The sequence below is a fragment of the Parasteatoda tepidariorum genome, chromosome 11 (assembly GCF_982258835.1).
Source record: "Parasteatoda tepidariorum strain Cologne lab strain chromosome 11, Ptep-v5.0, whole genome shotgun sequence".
NCBI lineage: Eukaryota > Metazoa > Arthropoda > Arachnida > Araneae > Theridiidae > Parasteatoda > Parasteatoda tepidariorum.
The window spans coordinates 59,478,278-59,501,613 of NC_141765.1; the positions used below are offsets into that span (position 1 = coordinate 59,478,278).

A 23,336-nucleotide genomic window follows, 5' to 3' on the forward strand; every position below is an offset into this window, starting at 1 on the left:
CAAAATTTAAATTTTGCATAATTCAGTGCTGCCTGTTAATTTTACATAATGAAAAATAATTCAGAATCACAGAAGAAAAGAAAGTGAGTAAAGATGACAACAGAAAAAATTCTTTTTTTCAATAATGGGTATTTTTCCAGTATTCTTCACATGATACATTTTGAACTGAAAATAAAAAATTGGTTTAGGTTTGACTAATTTATTGGTTTTTGTTAGAAATATTGACTAATTCTAAACTCTATTTTGAAACATGTCTGAATGAGTAGTTTTGTGTTTATTAGATGCTACTCAGTATTGTAATCTTAAGAATGAAATAGTTCAGACTTAAATTCATGTTGCATTTTAAAATACAGTGGAACCTGTCTAAATTGACCACCCTCGGGACCAAGTCAAATGGTCACTATATAGGGGTGGAAAAGGACTTTAAATCCTATTCAAAGTAGGACTGTAGTTTTACTTAACATTTCATTAATATGAGTCATAAATTTAAACTATCAATACATGCATCAAATACTCAAAAGGAAATTACATATTTATTTTTTTGTAAAAAACACAGCAAACTGGCACTAAGTTTTTATAGATACAGTCAAATTACGCAAGAGGTTAGAAAAAAAACTTCAGTACACATGTTTTTGGCTGTGTTGAGCCTTGAAAAAAAATTTGTACTTATGCAACATATTAAATTAAAAAAAAGACTAGAATCTTTTTAAGAGATAATCCTCTTTCTTATCTTCTGATGAATGTCATCTTAATGGGAGATGTTGGACGACAGGTTAATTGCGCATAGACATCAACATCATCTCCGTGGTATTCTAATCTATACTTTTTGAGGATCTGAAAAAAAGTTTTTTATTTAAAACATTTTATATTTATGGGCTATAATAGAATACTTTATTTTTCCTGCAATTTCATAGTTAAAAGTGGTAACGAAGTTTATACTTTTTTTATTCATAGGTATGTTAAAGAAATTTTTATCTTTGTTTAAAATGATATTGATCACCATTGCACTCTAAAAATAAACGTATACGAAAATGTGAAATCTTGCAATATAATGTTAGAGTTTTAGAAAAAGTGTTACATCATTAGTTGCGATACTTATTCCCTATAACACCGCTTGTTAATACAGGGTGCTTAAATATTAGTGTGGCCTGTTTTTACTTGAAATAAGACTTAATTTAACATGTGAGAGAGTTTAGAAAACTATTTCATGCTTAATTCGAACTTTTTAGCATTAATTCTTTTATTATATACCCTTATAAATTAAGCATTTTATCAAGATAAGAGAAAGAATTTTTTTGGCTTAACTAAATATAAAAACTCTTAATTTATGTTTCTGCTGAATTTCCTTATTTAATATACATTAAAAAACAAAGCACTGCGCTTAATTTTACAATGAAATCATTAAAAATGGAATAGTTTTATTAATGATGTTAACCTTTAGCAATCTGAAAGTGTTTTTTAAAAAAAACCGGACCCAGATTTGCAAAAATTGCCTGGTATGTCTTTGGCTAGCCCTGTTAATACAATTATATCCGTGCTTACATTATAATAAAATTGCTTTTTATTTTCTCATTTGATTTTTTTTTTTACAAAGTTAAATAACTGTCACTGGTGATATTAGATGATAAACAATCATAAAGTCCTTAATTTTTTCAACAAAAGTGCTTAATTTTTGCTTTGTTAAAAGAGTGGGAACCCTGTAGTAATTATAGTCTCTACTCCTATTTCCTACTGCAATTAAACAAGTTTTAGTGTTTTTTTACATCCACTTTCAACTCTAATTTGGATAGCGTTTTTGCTTTTTTCTCGCTTGAATATAGACTTGCAACCCTGAATGCGCATGCTTATTTGTCTAAATCTTCAATAATATTCTACTTAATTTAGAAAGCACTAGTAGCATTTTTGTCGTACCGTAAAACAAAATCACTTTTTACTAGAGTTTAATAAAGATAGTGTTCTGCATTATCCACTCTTAACATATATAGAGTTCTTGTAAAAATGAAGTGGAGATAATTTAATTAGAGGTCGCAAGTGAAGTAAAAAATAAAGCATTTCTGAACTATGACGACGTATTATTAGTTTTAATCATCATAATTTCTCAACTATAATGATTGTTGAAGAGAAAAAAATAATCAATTACCAAATTATTTGTCTAGTAGAACTAGAATCCATTTGCCTTTTACTTGAATCTCAATTTCAAACAAACTGATTTTTAGTTGATTTTAAAGCATTTTATCCCTCATTACCGATTAGTGAGAGTTTGAAAATATTTTTATTTAATTTTCACTTAAATATTTATTTTCAACCATATATTTATTGCCACCATTTTCACAAATACGTATTCTTAATATTAAGGAAGACCCTTTGTGAGTATAGAATAATTTTATCGAATTCAAAGTCAACAGTACCTCAGTGACAAGGCAAATGACTTCTTGCTGAGCAATTCTTCGACCCACACATGTTCTTGGTCCTATTCCTCCAAATGGTAGAAGAGAAAATTGGGAGGCCTGCTGTGATGTTACCAGGAACCTCTCTGGTATAAATTCTTCAGGATCATCAAATTCTTCTTCATTTAAACTCATTGGTTGAAATCCCAAGGCGATCAATGTCTAAAAAAAATAATTTTATTAGAATGATCGAATAATTCAGCTATTCACCAGAATTAAATAGCTTATAAAATTCCTATATTTTGATCTTTTTGGGCTAATAATTTACATATTTCAGTAAACTTCTGATCATGTTGGGAAATCTCCAAATAAGTAACTATCCCGGATAATCAAATTTTGATGAAAATTAAAAGAAAAAATAGAAAATTATTATTCAATAGGTTATTAATAATTTTATTCAGACAAAAGAAAAAAGAGTAACATAAATTTTTCATTATTATTGTTACAACTTTTTGTAATATAACAAAATGTAGTTTATTTCATTGTTTCGTGAAGCTCATTATTTACTCTTCAACGAATTTCATTTCAAAAATTTCTCCAAGCGAAAGACAGCAGTTTTCTAAGATCGACATTTTCCAAATGTTTTCGTACCACTTAAACGAATTTTGTTTTAAGGCAACCAGAAAAGATTTTATTAGCGCCCTCCCAGTTGACCCGTTAGCCTGATGATAGAGAGTCCACTTCATTGTGATTATCCATATTTATAATATTTTATTTTTTTTTTGGCTGAAGAATTTTAGAGCGAATTTTTCTCAGTATAAGAATAGCTTTTTGATTAAGATCGACATGGTTCCAATTTTTTTTGTTCCACTATAACGAATTATGTTTTAAGCTAATTAAATTTATTTAGGCGGTCCTAAATAATTAAGAGTCCACTATATTAGGATTATAAAGATATACTAGAAGTTCTATATTATAAATTCGTTTTTACATGCAAAGCCCTTAAGACCCATAGATGAAATTACGAAGGTGAATTAAGTTATATTTCAGATCTAAATGATTTACGCACAGTAGTATATTTTTTTCATCTGAAAGGAAGCTTCAAATGTAAATGCATATAATTGAAGCATAAACTTACCCCTGCGGGTACTTGATAGCCGGAAATGACCAGATTTTTGCTGCAGGCTCGAATTATTCCGCCAACAACTGGGGTCAATCTTGAATTATATATATGTAAAAATTACTAAAAACATCAAACTTTGTATTCATTTTATAAAACTGAAAAATATTAACAAAAAAAAAATTTTTTTTCGAAAAAGTTCCTTTGTGTTTAATTATATTTATGGGAAATGAACTTTACATGTTTTACACGTTTGATTATATTTGTGGGAATACGTCGTGAAATATTTTTTTTTAGATCCACTTTCACCTTACTAGGGATAGTGAAAAACGGCATATTTATATATGATTGTTTTAAAATTACTTTACGTCGTGTAGAAATCGGTAACAGATTGCGAAGATTTTTACAATTTAAAATTGAAGTTATGAAGCTAGAAGTTGCTGTAAATATTTTTATAATGTTATTAAAATGAGGCAAAAAAGGAAACGGTAAAATAAAAAGTAACTTGAGATTTTTTTCAACACTTCGTTTTTCAATAATAATGATACTTTTTTTTTTCTTTCAGTAGAAACGAATTCACTGGTCACGTTAAGCTTTACATTTCAAATAAATCTCAAGAAAAAATCATGCTTTTTGTTTATAATTTCTTAACTTACTAAACGAAAAGTGAAAAAATAGTCTACACACTTTAGTATATGATCTATCATTTAGATGATCTTTTCACTATAACGACTTTTTCACAATAAATTCCCGATTTCTTTCCATATAAGCGCGATGTTTTGCAGCTCATTTGAACGTCCGAAACAGTTCATTCAAATATGATTTTCAAATTCATTCCGACGTAAATTAAGTTACGTAATTAGCAGTTATTTTGTCGTTTTCCTAATTCCTTTTTTAAAAAAAAGTAGGATGGCTATTTCGAAACTAATCTCCAATATTTATGGGTTATGATATATTTACGATATTTTGTGAACTCTAATTGTATAGTGATCTCATGTTATTACATCCGATTTCGTTTAGGCGAAACAGGTCGTTATATCGAGTGCCGACTACACTTTTATGTTTGTTTAGATAATAAATGGGACTTTTTTAGGAAAATGACCCATGCCTTTTCAATTATGCATGCATATACACTTAAAAAATAAGGCTGAACGAAAATAGTAATGACAGAGAAATAAAATCTAAAATTTTTGCTACCTAAGCGATTCCTTCAAGCAAGCCTTCGAGTACTTTAACTTGTCATAAGTTTCGTAGGAAATGCTGCCATCATTTGAGGGTTGTAGTATTTCTCGTAGCTCTTCAAACATCAGTTCTTGTTTCTTTGGATTCTTTGCCAAATAGTAAAGCAAAAATCCCGCAGCGTGAGATGTCTGAAATGAAATTTTTTTGAAACACTTATATAAAAGATAAACATATTAAAAGAGGCATATATTTATTTCACACACATATTTTAGTAGCACTAAATTTTTAAAGGAAAATTCATGATATCGGATGGAATTAGTGAAGATATTAAATACGTTATCATAAGTAATATACAGGGTGCTCTGGGATAACCATCTTTATTATAAATTTTTAGAATACTTATCAAAAATGAAGTATAAAGAGTATGCACATTAGGGGATTAGGGGCCGTAAAAGCATGTGCAGTGCGAAAAAAACGGACCACCCTGAATAACTTTTGATCTAATGAACAGATCTTCATGTACTAGAACTCAATGTTGATAGTTCGAGAAGGTGACTTCAAATATGCTAATCAATTAGTGCAGACGATGTTTCAAATTACGAAATCCGACACAAAAACGTATTTTCTCTTAATAAACATAACATTTTCCTGACGGATTTGGGTTACTGACACTCAGAATATAAGGCATAGCCGCAATCCGGGGAGTATGGTACCAATAGTTTGGTCAGGAAAACGGTCTAAAATTTTGACCCCTTAATGAAATTTTCACTTTATGCGTATTTCACCATATTTTGAGAACTTCTTTGGCAAATTGAAAAATGTTTCAATTGGTTTAAAAAAATCTCGAGATGTGGGGATACACACAAAAGGAGAAATTAACATAAAGGGATCCAAACTTTGGACTGTTTTCCTGATCAAACAATTGGAACCATATTTCCCTGATTGCCGCCACCCCCTATATTTTGAGACTCAAGAAAAAACTGTAAAAAAAAACATGTTTATTTAGAAAAAATACATTTTAGTGTCTGATTTCTTAACTTAAAATATCATTTGCTCTAATTAATAAGCATATCTGGTCACCCCCTCGTACCATTAAGCTTGTGTCCTAGATCCTATAATTAGATCAAAAGTCATTCAGGTTGGCTCGCTTTTTTCGTATTTTTCCGTAACTCTGTTTACGAGAAACTTGAATCGATGCGTTTAAACAAGAACTTAAATAATTCAACAGAGGTTCTTGCTTTTTATTTTTTATTTTATTCTTCTTATCTCTTCTCTTTTATTATTCTTCCATATTTACATTAATTTCCCGTGAAAGCGATTCCCCGTGAGGATAGCCCGTGAAAGCGTTCTTAAAGAAAGGTAAGTGCAAAATATTTTGGTTGCAACTTTCTAGCAAAATAGATTTATACAGAATTCAAGAGTGTTCTTATGTAAATTAACACTACTACACTAACTACAATATTCGTATGCAGATATTTTTGAAAGTAAGTAAGCAAACATACCGTTTGAACGCCTGTTAGTAGCATATCTAGAAAAACAAGCATAGCTGTCTTGGTGTCCAATCCTTCTTTCAACCAGTTCATGAGAAAAGTCGGTTGTAGTTCACTTTTATCAGCATGTTGTTTTTCATACGTCTTAGCCAGATCAGACAAAGCACCATCAAAATGCTTTATGGCTAAGCTATTCACAGTTACATATAATCAGCATTAAATACAATCATATTTAACAACATTTATAAATGTATAACAACAAAAATTCTGTCTGGTTAGAATCTTTTTGATGTAAATTTTGATTCGTAACCAATCGATAAATGGGTAAACGAGTTTTGTAGTTGCATACATAAATTTTTTGATTCATGCAGTTAGTTTCAAAGACTTAGCGAAAAGTAAAAATAATATTAGAGAAGTAAAACTTTTGACCCTTCTTTGAAACCTCTTAAATCCATTAGAAAGAAAACATTGTTGTTCAGGGTAGTCTTAATGCAGTTTTCATTTCGAGTTTTATTTTATAACATAACTATTAAATAACACTAAAGCAGTGTGAAGTGTTTTTCGCAAATCCATTTAATTGCAGCATGGACAAAATCGAATATTAGATTTTGAAAAAACTATTTAATATTATTACCTATATGAGATCCTTTCTGAACTTAGCTTAATAAATAGCTGGTCAGTTAAAGAGTTCAGACGTAATTTAGTTAATTACAATGAACTACGATTTCGATAGTTAAGAGTTTTCAGCAACATGAAACATAATTAACGTAACTATTATTAAAAGTAGTCATATGGTTGACAATATCAACTTTTTTTTGTTGCTGAGATTGTAAGCTTTCTAAACAAGAGAAAAAGGAAATTTTATCCGAAAGCAGCATTGAAAAAAGAGCATTGTAGCCCGTACTATAGAGTTACTATATTTGATATTTTTTCAACTTGTGAAAAGGCAGAACTTTGCCAAAGTTTCATGGATTCAAGCTTTTTAAACAAATCAAAATTGGAAAAAAAAAATCTTCATAATTTCAGTTTAATTCGAAATTGAGAAATGTTTTCAAGATTTCAGCTGGACAATAGCGGCAACGATTGCAAGCATTTTCTAAAAAAGAAAATTATTTATCATTTCAGTAAAACTTGAGAAATTAATTTTTTTCCTATGCCTGCTCGATTGACACTTTTCATTCAGGTATCAGTGGAGCAGATTTGGTGGTCCTCTTTCAGGGACACCATTTTAGATGGGGTAACGTTGCTTCGACTGTAAGGAAGATAATACAAAGTATGAAAGAACATCCATGCCTAGTCTGGGTTTCCAACACAGGACCTTTCTGATGTGAGTTCAGCGCCCTGCCCACTACACACAGTCCGGCCAGCACTTGAGAATTTACAAATGTCTGTTTATTTTATTTTAAGAAAAACATATCAAAATGCGAGAAAAGTTTCAAATCTACAATAACTTTAAACAAATATTACATCACTACTAAAAACTTACCGATTGTATTCAGCTGCAGATCTTTGATAGCGTGCCATTGTATTTATAGGCAAAGACTTCCATAACTGTAGGCTGCCGGCAAAACCTTCCAAAGTCTGCATACACTCAAACTGGCTCATTAGTAGTTCGAACATTCTTTTGCCATCAGATCTTGGAGGTAAATCAAGGCATCCTATTCTGGTATTAAGTCCAACAACAAAGATAGCTGGATAAATGAAGCAGTTTCATTAGATTAGAATCTGGAGTTAAAGGCAACACTCTTATCAACTTTGAAACGTGTTGAGACATAATATCGTTCCCATTTGATGCTTTTATAACCCGCCATGTTAAACGACATTTTTAAAAATAATAATCTTTCTTTACATTGATTGCACATCATTATGGTTCAGTTTGAACGAAAAAGGGTTCAATTTAGCACCGTATTTAGGTTATCATGCCGATATTATGATTAAATATTAAGCTGATTTTTTGGAGTATATAAGAATCTTCAAAAACAACGGATAGTGCAATTTTTTACTATTTCAATATTTTGTCTCTTGTATTGGTTTCATCCAAATCAGCTTAGAAGTTGGGAGTTTAAGTTTCTCTTGTCATCTACTGTTTTTACTTCTACTACGTTTAAACTTGTATTATATTTCTGCGATTTTTTGTCCAAGTTTTGTATTTGTAACTACCCAGAACATTTTTTCATCATACAGCTTCATTTTCTAAAATATAGATTGCATTGACTATTTTTGTAAAATATTGATGTAACTAAAATATAGTAACATCAATATATTATACAAAGAATAATCATTACAATAATACAATATTTTATATTTGAATAAAATAGCCTAAATTTATATATTTACCGTGCCTTTGTCGTTATAAGCTGTTAATTACATCAATTTAGATTACACAACACTTGGCGCAAAAAGTTTTGTAGTTTAAAACTATGTCTTAATGATAATATATTTTAAATATTATTCATTTATTATAAATATTTTTTACATTATTCTATTAATTTTTCAGAAAATCCGTCAAATATACATTTGATCACTCATTCCAGTGTCAATAAACTATGATATCAGCTGTTTTAAATAATAAAAATTATCTGTTTTAATTGTTATTAAATGATGAGACTATCATTAAATATGGCGTGATGATGCACTTTTCGTTTGAAGGTAACGTTTCAGACTTTAAGCAAATGAGCGCATCACTGATGCAAGTATTAGAGCACCAACATCTAGTCATGTGATAAGTGTACCAATCTTTTATGTCCAAAATGTGTGCGAAAAATGCTGGAGCATTAAAAATGGTGACATTATTGTCAATTGCTTACAAAGACACCAAGAGGAATATTCTTCTGCTTTTTAGCAGTTAGTGATTACCCTTTTCTTTGATTACCGGGATCAGTTGCTCATTGATTTCAAGGAATCAGGTATCTCCATCTCCAATTTATTGTGCTGCAAAACGTTGAAAAGGAAACGAAAGATCCATTAAAACTACAAAATGGGGTAATTCTACTTTATGATAACGCATGTCTCCAAATCAAAAATGTCGTTAGGCAGAAAATTGCACGCTTTAAGAAAAGGTCGTACTTGAGTACCCACCTTACAGTCTTGATCTCTCCCTCATGCTATGGTCTTATCTGCAGTATCTCAAAAAGTTCTTGAATTGGTGACAATTCTTGTCAGTTGAAGAAATGTAGCAGGCAGTTTCGTATTTCTTCAACCAGCAAAATCTTCTACCCAACTGGTATTTTCAAGCTAATTAAAATATGAGGTAATTGCCTAAAAGCTCACTGTAGTTTTGCACGAGTGACATACCAAATATGGATTCCACTGTTTTTGAACGGAAACTTTTAGGTCTCCCCTTACGTTGTCTAGTTTAATGTTTAATAAATTAAGATATTGATATACGGAGGAAAAATACTGGTAATACTACCGCACTGTATGGTAATGGCATTTTTAATAAATCAAAAGGGAAAAAACATAATTTTGGTTAATAAAACCAAAATATACGTTGCTTAAACTATTCACTTAGCAATTCTTTCCTTCACTTTTCTTTCATTCACTCGGTAACGGTTTAACGGAAATTCTGGTTTTCAAAATAATAGCTCTTATTATACCACAATATTAGTAAAAAATTCGATACTAAAAGATAAATACTACCGAATAAATGGTTTTTATGCCATGCTGTAAGTTGACATGATAAAATTACCAAATTTTACCGAACTTGCAAAATTTTATCACATATTATAAAACACTATTTTATTATTAATTTTACCAAAGTTTTCAATAAAAATTACTAAGCTTTTTGGTGTTCCTATAGAGCCAGAAATACTGTGAATTTTACCATATTCTGTTAATTTTGACCATACTTTTTTTCTCAGTGTAAAAATATTATATCATTCAGTAAAAGTCTTTTTTCTCCACAAATTATATTCATTTTAAAATGTACTTACATTCTAGTGCCCATCTATACATTTCTTTCATCAAGTCTTGAGTTTCTTGGGTTTCGCCATAAAATGTATCCATTCTTTTGATGAAATCTACTGAAACAGCGTGAATGCTGTTTAAGAAGGTCTTTGCACCGTTAGGAGTTAACATCGACTGCCTAGCAAAATCTCTCAAACGATACCATTCTTTTTCAATCCTAAATAAAATACAATCAAATCTTCAAAGCCCAACGATCTAAAAAGTTTTTGACAATTAACAATTTCACATTTGAGCCAGAATAAATCTTTAAACGATTTTTTACTTTCAATTTACGTAACTGTAACAAAATTTCGAAATTTGGATTTATTGGATTCAAACGACGATAATTTAGCAATAAGAATTTTTGAAAACTTTGATAATAATTGAAATTACACTAATCCACAAAATTATTATTTTTCCAATTGCCTAAGTTTTTTTTCCCTAGTGTATTGTCGTTTTATACGACTATGTTGCTTTAGTTACTTATAGTTTTTTTTCTTTGTATAGTATTTTGAGCAATAATGAAGCTCACAAAGTTTAGACTGTGGACTAAAATGTCGACTAGCGCAAAATAATCATAATTGGATGCTTACAATAATAACAACTTCTCCTGAGCCATTATTCAACTAAATAAAATTGAAAAAAACCGTTTGGATGTTATTGATATGGTATTTAATTACTTTTTAATCACTTTCTGTTTGTTCGTTTTATATAAAATGTCCTTTTAAGTATGCTATTTCAGGTGACTTCAATTTTTCTTAAATTCTTTTTCAAAAAAATTTTAAAAAATCATTCTTCTTGAAACTTTTTCCTTTTAAACGACGTAAAATTCAATAAGCGAACATAATGCGGAATGTATTTTTTTCGTATATTTAAGAAAATGTTTCTAATATTATGCTTATTTTTCATTGAAAAAGTACTTTAAAACAAGATTTCTTAAATTGTCAAAATAATACTATTCTTGCAATATTTGAAACAATATTTTTGAATATACACCAGTTATAACATTATTGTCAAGCTTCAATGGATAGAAATGAGAAAATAAAAAAAATTTGTCACACATTTACTGTTTTTACAGCCATTTTGCTGTTTTAATTTAAGGATTTTTGACTATTCTGCAATTAAATTGCAAAATTTTCCTTCAAATATTTTTCTTTGTGAACTTATAAATAATAATATTTCAATAACCCTGGTTTGTGTTTCATAATACAATTATATAGTCCAAAGTTTATTAATAAAAATTAAATATATATAAATATTCAAAATTCCTTAAAAATCTTTTTTTTTTGTGTGTGTGTGAATAATATTCTCACTCTTCGTGTAAAAATTTAGACGCTTTAATATGAAATTTTAACGAAATCGTGTTCGATTTCTCAGGAGCTAACGATTCAACCGATTTTGTTCAAATTTAGCATTTCGAAAAATAAATTTACATTCTTTGAGAAGCTGTAAAAATTTTTATGCCTGCCAGTTCAAAATTTTCGGCTATTATTCAACAAAGTAATAAAAAATAATAAAAAATATTAATAAATCTTTTTTGCATAGAATTATGTTTGTTGAAAGAGAATTTCACAATTTTATGCAAAAATCTTTCGATTCGCTTAAAAAATTCTCAAGATGTAGTGAAATACGCAAAAGTAAGATTAACATTAAGGGGTTCAAATTTTGGACTGCTCTCCCGACTAAGCTTAGGGCCATATTTCTCAGATTGTCATTGCGACGAGTTATGTCCGTGATAAATTGTCGCCGCTACGAATTGCGCCTTACGACAAAATGTTACAGCGACTAACTGTGCCTTTCGACAAATTGTCACAGCAACTAATTGTGCCTTACGACAAATTGTCACCTAGTCGAATTGTGGACACGACGAATTGTCATCGTGACGAATTATCTCCACGACATATTATGTGCGACGAGCTTTTCTATTTGAGGATGTCTGAATATTTTTGAAAAATCAAGAGAAATAGTTTGTTCAAAATGCACGAATAAAGTGTCGAAGCACATTTTTGAAAAATCAAAAAATAAGTAAATAAATAAATAAAATAAAATAAAATAAAATAAAATAAAATAAAATAAAATATAATAAAATAAAAATAAAATAAAATAAAATAAAATAAAATAAAATAAAATAAAATAAAATAAAATAAAATAAAATAAAATAAAATAAAATAAAATAAAAATCAAATTGAGTAGGTTTTACTCAATTTTTCTGCTTAAAATAAAATTATGACGATAAATTTAAATTGTAGCTAATTTTAATAAACGTGTAAAGATTGTATGCCAACATGCAAAATTTCATACCTTTTGAATCAGTCTAATTCTTTATGAGCAACTGAAAGATGTAAGCAAATATCGATGCATCACATTTTAAAATATCCATAAAAGATTTGTATCCACGTATATTTAAAAAAAAACATTAATATATAAACATTTAAAATAAAATGTAACTTTTCTTGCATAACAATATAATAAACTTTTTATAAAAGTAATATTGAAAAGTAAGAAATCCATTTCTTAGTAATAACAACACATATTCTATGGTAATAAAAAGGAAGAAAAATTCCCTTTCGAGAGCGTCTTATTTCCAAGTTTAACGATTATAAATTTTATTCCTACAAAAAAAATACTTTTGCTCATTTTAAAAGCTTTTTTAAGAGAGTAAAGAACTTGTTGAAAGTTCAAATAAAAAAATTGCTTTAAAAGTTCATTCAGAACGATTTTTAAAAGGGGTTTTTCATATTCTTTTAATTTTGTAGGGGTAAAAAATAACGTGTAATGTTTTACCTAAAGCACAAATACTTTACATTGAAATATAAGCCTAACATCCCTAGGTTTAAAACCATATATCATTAATGTCTAACGTATTGTTAAATACAAAAACATATCCATCCACCAGTACTTTATAATTGTGTTAAAACACAATACAAACACATAACTTTACTTACATTTGCACATCTTCTTTTTTAAAAATCTGCGAGGCATCTTCATCAATTGGAAAGTTAAGTTTTCTGCCATATTTTTCATCATATTTATATAAGGTTTCGAGATCTTCACGACTAAAGGAAACAACAATATCCCTTGATCCAAACTTTTCTCGAAATATGTCACCAACAAATCTCTTCCCTTCATTGAATTGCAATTCCAAATCATATGTACCTATTTAAAAACACATATCTTTAGTTTATTTATTTACTGCAAATACTTTGATCATAAAATATACTCTGATGAAAAACTAATAGGCTCTTTTAGGCTTAACATGATATAGCTTTAGGCTTAACATAATAGGCTTAACATGACTTTGGAGGCTCTGATGTCATGTTACGTTAAGCTTTTTAGCAAAGAATATGCTAGTTTTATAACTGTTGCGAGTTTGCAATAGTTATTTATAATTGATAGTTTTATCCATTGTTAATTGATAGTTTTATTAGCCAGTCTCTATGCTAATTACGAAAATGGCGCAAAGTATCAACGGCACTGCTTTGTGAAAATGAAGAAGTTTTAAGTATCGAATTGTTAATATCCAAAAAGTTATAGCATCACAATGTTGTTTCAAATCATAAAAAAGAAATTTAAACAAAATAAAAAAATTGCGAAATATTCATTGATTAGGAGATATATATGAGCTTGTAAATGTCTTCGGCTAGTATATTGTTTGTTTGTTTTTACTTTGATTACAATGAAAAAACAAAAAGAAAATTATTTGTTTTACAAAACAACTTCATGTTTTCAGAACAGATTATAGTTACGTATCCTTTTAAAGTTACGTGAATAAACAGCCACAGGCTGTAAGAAGTTATGAAAAATAAACTGGCCGGAGACTTCTGCATGCCACTGTATTGATTGAAAACTAATAAAAGATTGCGAGAAATATTCATTGAAAAATTCATTGAAAATTCATGAAAGATTATGAAAAATATTCATTAAAATATCTTTATAGATATAGAGAAATATTTATTGAAAAGTCATTACAAACAATGGAAATTTTTTGATTTTTGAACATTTTTTTTTATGATCCAAAACAACGTAATGATTGAATAACTTTTCAAATACTGAAAAAAAGGAGCACAAATGCTTTTTTAAAAAAACCGTGGTTTTCCTACACATTCATTTCATCTTCATATTAGCATATTGATATTTTGCTTTTTTGTTCTTTTTTTTTTTTTTTAAATTTTGAGAACAAGTTCTTTGCTTTAGAAAAATTATTTCAAATTTTGGAAACAGAAAACCTATTCTCAAAAGGACCACTAATACTTTCAAAAAACAATTTAAATAAAAAAAAATCTTGTTTACGTGATTTTAAACACTTGTTGCATCAAAATTTAAAATTTTATTTTAATGATCATATTGTTAGAGCACTAATATTATTTCTATTTGAGTATAAGTGACAACAATTAGAACTTGATCCTATTTAAAATACAATAATAAAAATTGTTATTGATTTAAAGATATTTTTCTTAATCTAATGAAAATGTCTTTTAATTATGTATTTATTTATTTTTATTGTATCTAATACCATTTTCACAGAAGCAAATAACAATTAGAAATTTTATTGCAAATTATGCAACACAATTATTACAAATGTCGCTGTGAAAAATTATTACAATCTCTAGTGATTGAACAAATAATAAACAAACCACCACAAGCTGAATTTTTAGCTAATTTAAGCAAATATTAATAAAATAAATTTAAAACTAACACTATTTTATTTATAAAAGAACAGCGTCTTTTAGGTCATATTTTTTTCTCTTTTTATTATCAGCAGTTATAACTATTGCTCATTCCAGCCAAAATGTCATTTTCCCCTCAGCACATATATTGGCTTCAGTCGCGTTATTTCCAATCAGAACTAAACCTAAATCTGAGAAGATTATCAAAAAGATTTCAGTTTAACCTAGTCTAAACTTTATTGAAAATTGCCAAAAAAAGAAAAAGAAAAATGGGCCAAAATAGCCGCGAATTACACTGATCTAATTTTTTGAAAAACAGTTTTACGATAGTTTCAAAAAGGTTTTGGGAGGGAATGTCATTTTCACCTCAGCACATATATTGGCTTCAGTCGCGTTATTTCCAATCAGAAAGAAACTTAAATCTGAAAAGATTATCAAAAAGATTTCAATTTAACCTAGTCTAAACTTTATTAAAAATTGTCAACAAAAAAAATGGGCCAAAATAGCCGCGAATTACACTGATCTACTTTTTTGAAAAACAGTTTTACGATAGTTTCAATAAGGTTTTAGGAGGGGGATCTCATTTGTTTAATCGGCAGCTTTGTCTCCTCTCTAATACAAGAAAGTATAACTATTTTTTCCTCCACTGTTCACAGTATCTACATTATACTACAATAATAGCATTAAGTTTAAAACTGCTTTTTTTCTAATTAAGACGAATTAAATTAATATCATTCTTTTTTTTAAATTATTTATAACGTTAAATATGAGAAGGTAAAGTAATGTTTTATTTAAACTGTTTCACCCTGTATAGAAATCATCATTGAAAAAAAAATTAGAAAAATATGGGTTGTTATGTAATTAAATGTACGAGATACAATTTAAATGCATAATGAGGTCAAAAAAACAGTCTATTTTTTGCCCCAAGTCAACAAAAATTGTAAAAGAAAAAAAGACAGTCAATATAAAGGTTTATTTTTTACCCTATTATATAAAAACAAACAACACAAATTCATTCTAGAGCACTAATAGCTGGTATCAAAATAATAGCTATTGTAATGTTTAGCACAGTTAGCAAACGGTTAATAAAATATTGACATGATTAATATTAAGAAATAAATTTTAATTCTTAAGGAATTTTATTGTGTAGCTTTCGAGAAATGACAGTTTGAAAGCAATTTAATAACAAAGTGGTAGTTTTGATGGAAAAAAATCATTTTAACATTTCTATTTATCAACAGTTTTTTAATCAAATTTCATTCAAATCTTGAGTACTTCGTTTTATTTTATATTAACATTCCTTTTATTCTGCGTTACTCTCATAATCTGGTATTCTCTATTTTTGTATTTTTGTTTTTCTCTATTTAGTTTAGAAAAATCTTCATGGGGGGGGGGTTGATTTTCGTATTTTCCATGTAGTGTTTATTGATGTGAAGCTTTTTCTTGTACCTCCACGTTATTAAATTGAATATAGTTATGTTATAGATCACCCTTCAGATAATCTTATATTCAAAATATTCAACGCGTGTAAAGTATTTAACTCGTATTCAAAGTAAAGGAGCATCATCTAAACCCTTTCGGAAAATAGAATTTTTTTTTAAATCTTTCTTATTTTATTTCATTTATTTGTCTTTTTCGGAAGCTCATAGTGTGTATAACAATGCATTAGTTTGTAAAGTAATAAGTTAGTAAAGTGTTTTTCGAAAATTTAAACTATGGAGGAGCTGCGGTGACAAAATCAAAGTTGTGTAACATGCAGCTCATACGATTCTGCAAACTTCAATTTTATTTTTTAGTAAGCCATATTTTTAACCATGGACCTCATAATTACCTCAGAAACTACTGATCTGATTTCAATTATATATTTTTTTTATTTAATTTTTCGAATATTCTATAATATAGCGTTTTTTAATGTCTCTAAAATTAAATTTATTATAAAATTCTACAGTTCAATATATATGTAATAAAAGGCAGTCATTTTGTTATTTTTGCTTTTATTAGCTAATTTTGGTCTTTCACAGTTACATATACACTACAGATAGTCATAAAAGGCGAAAAGATTTATTTTTGCAAAAGTTATGGTTGGTGTCCACGTTAAATGTAGATAAAAAGTAACTAGTAAAAATAATAAGTATGTGAAAGTACCAAAGCAAGGTAATTGGTGTCCAGCAGTTCCTATAACTGGAAGTCTCGTCAGGATTGGGATTTCTTTGAATGGTTTTGCTGAATTATAGTCTCTAAAACCATCTTTCTCGGTATTTGCAGTAGTAGCATACTGCTTTGGCAGCGATCTTGAATTTGTAACATTTTTCTGTAGAGCTTTGCGAACAGCAATTGAAAACCGCGTCTTTATAGCGGCAATTGAGTTCCACATACCAGAAAGAATTTCCTAAAAAAAAAAAAAACAATTGCAACACGTTTAACACTTTAGAAGGATAATATTTTTCAAGACTTCTATACAAATTATCATTAATTCTTATCAAATTTCTTTCTATACAAATTATCATTAAAGTAAACGAATGAAGAATGGTTCTTTGTGAGATAATGAGCCACTCTTCATTATCGTTAAAATGAATGAGTGAAGCGTAGGGTTTATTGTGAGTAAATAAAACACTATTCATTATAAATAATTACGTAACATAAATACTGTGACATAAGACAGTTTCTAATGATTTTTTAAGGGTAAAATGGGCAAAAAAAGTCAATACTTTTCAAGGTCAAAATTCACAGGTCAATCGAATTTTGACAGCTGGCGCTACACGTTCTCTAAAAAAATTCCTGAAATTTTGAAACGATGCAATTTCTCACAAAAGCCCTTAACGAAAGCGATTTTAGTTAGGTATTTAACTCAATAGTTCGCTTGTTTTTTGAGTCACGTTCAAAATAACAAGGTCATGGGTTTGAACATTAAGATTTATCAATCAACTATGCTACTAAATTTCAACGGAAAAATTGAATAAAAGATGAAATTAACGATGAGACACAGGGTGGTTCAAAATGGATATCGCTATCTCTTAACAAGCTCTTACCCTGGTTCAAATCCTGGTGTTGGATAATTGATTCGCATGTTGTTGCATTCTACAATTCACGATCACAACGCTTGATAGAGGATTCTGCTCTGTGCTACATGAAGCCCATTTAGATAACCTATACCATCAGGCGTACTATGACAGGTTTTAGAGCCATACCCTCTTTGTAAAATAACACAATTGCGAGTTTAGCTACATTCTATAAGTCTTCCACGAAATTTTTGTGTTCCAATGCGTTATATTGGATTTCACGCATGCGGTTTGGATTTGTTGTTCATCATGGATGATAGAATAAACAAAAAAAAATTATAAAGTACTTTTGATTAAACGTATATACGAAAAAATTATTTTTATCGTTAAATGTTTTCGAAATAATCCACACATTTGGATCACGAAAGTAGCAAAATAAATTAAAACCGTCTTAAATTTGCGTAATTATTTAGAAACATTTTTATATTCAAACTAATGTTTATCATCAATTACAAATACTGTTTGCATAAGACAATAATATATAAATGCTTAAAATAAACTTCATTCTTAGCAAAAAGGCGTCAAACTCACACAAAAGATAGAATGCATAAGTAGTAAGTTTTATTTCTAGCTATGTTCAAAGTGTATTAACAATCTTAAATGTAATCTGTTTTATTTTATTTCTTTAGTATTGTTCAAATGTTAATTTCGATTTTCACCGCAACACTCGTGCAAAGATATTAAAGCGCAATTAAATTGTTTTTCTTATATATATATATATATACTCACTTGTTCAAATAATGTAAAGACGTTCATTTGACTTTTGTCCCAAGGCTTAACGAATATCATGACGGCATAACAAAAAATCCTTGACTAGACACATATTTCAACGACTCATTTGCATTAGCAGACGTGAAAATGAACGTTTTGTTAGGGCTTTGTTAAAAATAAAAATATTGTTTTAAAAATAGACTTTTGTTTGTGAAACACGAAAATGCTATATTCTTTCAGCAGACGAATTCTGATTACTTTAAGAACTGAAGAAACAGCTTTTATTACTCAATCAATGAATTATGCGCTTTAAATTCCGTCGGTAAACTTTAAGTTAGTTTAGTGATATGAAACTTTATAACTTCGGTAAAAGGGGTCAATTGCTTGAGGGCACAAAAGCGAACTTATATATTCTCTTACAATGCATAACATCTAACGCATTTGCAACTTTTTAGGTAAGAATTTGTAATCTATTTGTGATTATTTGTTTAAAAAAATTTAAAACTTCATTTAAATATTCTGATATAAAATAATTTTTTAATCTTGAACATAGAATTAAAAATGTAGCCAAAATTTTACGCAGTGAACGTAAAACATTTACCCAGATTATTTGTCATGTAAAACTTTATGCGTATTTTTTTCATTTTCTTAATATATGGAAAAGGTAAGACACAGTTTTAGCCAAATATGAAAATTTTAAAATTTCATAATTTTCTAAACTTTCGATAGAGATAAAATTTTTCATATATCCTTCAATATAAATGTACTACCTTATTACACTGTAAGAAATTCCAGATCGAATTTCGATAAAAAGTACATCCTAAATGCGGCATCCGTACAATCTTTTTTTCCGTAAAATTTTATACCCTAATAGTTACTGTAATATTTATTTAGTTACAGTGATTTAGTGATTTTACAACAAATATTACATTAAAAAGTACGATGTCAGATTTTTTGCTCCGTAAAATAGTATGGTCAAATGAATTTTACGATAAAAAGTACTAGCATTCTGAGTGACAGTATTTTTTATCGTAATGTCTTACAGTGTACAATATGCACGCTTAAGATTTTAAAAAAATTCAACAATTGTATATTTTTTTATAAGTGATATTTAGCATATGTACACTCAATTTTTTATTTCATATTTTTCCCGAAAGCTGACACTTATTTAGGAATAAAGAGCGTTAAAAGTATTAAAGCGGAAGAGTTTTTATCAAATAGGTAATGTCATCCTTATATATAATGTCATCCTTATATACATCTTTCATTACTAATGAGAAGATTTTATTTCAATTTGAAGTACCAAGAGTATTGTATTAAATTTTTCGGTTCTTTTATCACAAATTTATAGAATTTTATCACACTCAAATTAATTAATATTATTTACATTATAAATATATATATATATATATATATATATATATATATATATATATATATATATATATATATATATATATATATATATATATATATATATATATATATATATATATATATATATATATATATATATATATATATATATATATATATATATAAAATATTATTTTTCTACCTTGAAAAATGACATATAAAACTATCAGAAACAAAAGCCGACTGAAAAAGAATGGGTGTATCAGTGAAAGATGGAACTGAATAGTCAACTCTTTGAATGGGGGAAGACTTAAAGCCTTACTTGATATGTCCCCGAAGTTTCCTAATATTGTGCAAAGATGAATGAAAAATGTTACTAGTTATCTTCGTAAAAAGTTTAATTGCTTATTTAGTTTTACTATTTATTAAAAGTTAAACTAATTTTTTAGTTAAAAAGAAGCATGTTATCGTATTCACACACGGTGAGTGATTTGACACATAAAGATTAAGCGCGATATAAGATTTTCAAGTTTTGCTTATCTAACTCCAAAGCATGTAAGTTAATTTTAGATTGTAACTCTTACAGTGTTGTCTGATAACAGAATAGGTTAAAAGATTAACAAAACTGTTTATTTTTCGATCTTTAATAATCTTGATAAATGTTATTTTGCTTACATCATGTGACAAATGAAGTTTGGTGTGCTCTATCTTATTGAGGTAATTATTATTAAGCTTTAATCGGAAAACATGGAAGAGATTATTTAACTTTTGAAATTCCCCAAAAAATTATTAAATTTTGAATGTTAGAAACTGCAAATTTTTGATTGATATACATTCCATATTTTGTTTTAATTGAGATTTTTTGATGTTTATAAATATTACTTGCAAATCATGAAATATTTTAATAATAAATACAAACAATTTTTATAGATTGTATGTCTGAGATTTACTTAGTATGTAATGAGGTAGGTTAAGGGTTTACATCACATTTGAACAAATTGGCAGGCATTATCATCGAACCAGAAAATTTCTTATATTTTAACTAAATTGAAATAATTTTTAATTCAATTTAAATAAATTATGCAATTACAAAAATTTTAACAATTTAAAAGAATAATTAAATTTAGTTTTATTTGATGATATTATAAAAATTTTAACAATTTAAAAAAATAATTAAACTTAGTTTTATTTGATGATATTGAAGTTTTTGTCCAATAGAACTCTTTTTAATTTACTGATTAAAATAAAATTTAAAATGTGTTTGTAAAAGTGTAGTTTTGATATACATACATTCTCTATTGTTAATTTATTGACATTTTTTGTGCTTAAAAATATTATTTTTTATGGATATACATTTTCTAATACTTATTAATTGACATGTATTGGTATTTAAAAATACTTATTTGAAAAAAATAAAAATTTTTTGTTTTCAATATAAATAATTATTCATGCTTGAACCTCTGAGGTTTACTTAGTACATACTGAGATATGTCAAGGGCTAACTTCACATCAGAAAAAAATTTTTAGGTATCATCCTTATATTGATGTATAATATATTGTACCCAATGAAATTTTAAAAAAAAACATTAAATACTTTATGGATTTGTTTCTTCTCGAAATTTTCTGCTGCAGCAAATATGTAGGAGAAATTCAAAAGGTGGTTAACAAATCGTTGATTGAAAGCTGATTAACAAATACGACTTCGCAAAGAAATGTTTTTTCTTTTCCAATGTTACCTTTTGGTTATGCATTTTCCTTCTTTATTTCTATTTTTTAGAATAATTATGAGAAAACAATTGTTGATATAAGTTATTCGAAGTGATTTAAAGCTCAGAAGTTTCAATTTCATTTTAACATGAACATTTTTAAATAATTTTATATTCAGTTGTATTTTCGAACTACTTTGTAAATTATTTCATTTACCTCTAGAGCACAAAAAAAATATATCTCATTATATTTGAGGCAAGCACCTGAGACCAACTAGGAAACCAAACTGATTTTATTTTGATAATGTTGACTCAATTATTAAAATCTTTTAATTTGTTATCTCAAATCGACTGCAACTTGCAAATTTAACTTTCTTCAAAAGTTTACTTAAGAAATTTTTGTAAGAATATTTTTGCACCAGCATACTAAACTACACCTAAACTAAAAACTTTAAATTCCGTATTTTATTTGCACTATTTGTCAAAGTCAACAATAAGATGAAGAAAATGTACTAGTAGTAATATTTTTAATACGAGATGAATGTTTTTCCATGGGCATTGCATCTCTGGCAGTAAATCTTTGAATACAAGGACAGTTAAAAAAAATAGGCAATAAAAGTTAAATAAGTTTAAAGCGAAACTAATCTCTTATAAAAATGTGCGTCCTTAGAAATAACTCTTTCTCGGTAGCATCGTTCGTGTCTGTGTTGTGAAATAACATTACAATGGTACAATAAACAATCAAGCGTGTGAGCAAGCAATATTTTTATGGTCTAAACGAAAATCTACTGGTTTCATGTAGGAGGGGATTTTTCGACGACACTAAATAAATAATTTAAATACATTTTTTTTACTAATCAATTCTTTTTATTTACATGAGTAATATTTATTCATGAAATTTTATCGAAAACGAATAAGCTTGTCTAATTCTACCTCCCTCAATTATAATAAATTAAATTGTTTTTCTAAAATATGAATAAAGGAAAATATGAATATGAATAAAATATGAATAAAGGAATACTCATTTCATTCAAGTTATTTCTAGTAAAACTTTCTCAGTGTAATACACTAAAAACTGACGATTAAAAACCAAGCATTGTGTATTTTAGCATATGGGAATCACTTATCAAACTAATTTAAATTCGCTGTTTTAAAAATAAGTTATCCGGCTGATGTCATCTAACCTTATTATTTAGTTGCATTAGGTTCTTTTTTTTCTTCATAAAAATGCATAACAGAAACCAAACTTTGACACCAAGCTTTCATCAAATCTTTATTACATTTAATACATTATTTCAAACCATTTGTTCATTGTTTATGGTTTTATTTGGTTAACATTTGATATTATTTTATTTGTAGTCAAACTATTTTTCATTGAAAATGAACTGGAGAAACAAACCTTTTCATCCCCACCTATTGCGTTTTAGCTTTAATATAATCATTAGTTTCAGTTTCGATTTTGATGTTTGTCATATTGGGGCCGAATTTTCAGCAATTATTTAATAACTCTTCATTACTTTACGTTTTAAGTTCACAATTTAAAAATAAACTATCATATGCGTAAACAAAAATGATTTCTGATACATATTAAATTATCTTGAAAGCTCAGAATTCTTTGAGAACCAAGTTAGATATAGATATTTTCATAGAGTTTTTAAGCGTATGATAACAACTTTAAATCTTTTTTCCTTGTAATACTTAAGCAATCTCATA

General features: G+C 27.8%; 2 protein-coding genes across 4 annotated transcripts in view; one reads left to right on the top strand and one right to left on the bottom strand.

Moving 5' to 3' along the window:
- Positions 1 to 514: 514 nt before the first annotated feature.
- The window catches only part of LOC107449551 (putative cytochrome P450 49a1), a 47,818-nt gene continuing 24,996 nt past the window's right edge, over positions 515 to 23,336 (bottom strand). Inside the window, exons 1-10 of one of the 3 annotated variants that reach the window (XM_071187419.2) lie at positions 20,240 to 20,356; positions 16,937 to 17,180; positions 13,070 to 13,280; positions 10,112 to 10,302; positions 7,666 to 7,870; positions 6,192 to 6,369; positions 4,705 to 4,877; positions 3,526 to 3,604; positions 2,409 to 2,609; positions 515 to 834 (exon numbers count right to left, since the gene is read on the bottom strand). In XM_071187419.2, the coding sequence (XP_071043520.2) occupies positions 727 to 834; positions 2,409 to 2,609; positions 3,526 to 3,604; positions 4,705 to 4,877; positions 6,192 to 6,369; positions 7,666 to 7,870; positions 10,112 to 10,302; positions 13,070 to 13,280; positions 16,937 to 17,165 (1,575 nt within the window). In that variant the 5' untranslated portion in view covers positions 17,166 to 17,180; positions 20,240 to 20,356 and the 3' untranslated portion in view covers positions 515 to 726. Of the gene's footprint in view, positions 835 to 2,408; positions 2,610 to 3,525; positions 3,605 to 4,704; positions 4,878 to 6,191; positions 6,370 to 7,665; positions 7,871 to 10,111; positions 10,303 to 13,069; positions 13,281 to 16,936; positions 17,181 to 18,579; positions 18,788 to 20,239; positions 20,357 to 23,336 lie in introns of those variants that run through there. The other 2 variants (XM_071187418.2, XM_043043969.3) reach the window with 2 other exon arrangements.
- The window catches only part of LOC107457163 (uncharacterized), a 48,657-nt gene continuing 45,816 nt past the window's right edge, over positions 20,496 to 23,336 (top strand). Inside the window, exon 1 of the mRNA XM_016075253.4 lies at positions 20,496 to 20,634. The gene's annotated coding sequence lies outside the window, so the exon portion shown is untranslated. The remainder of the gene's footprint in view (positions 20,635 to 23,336) is intronic.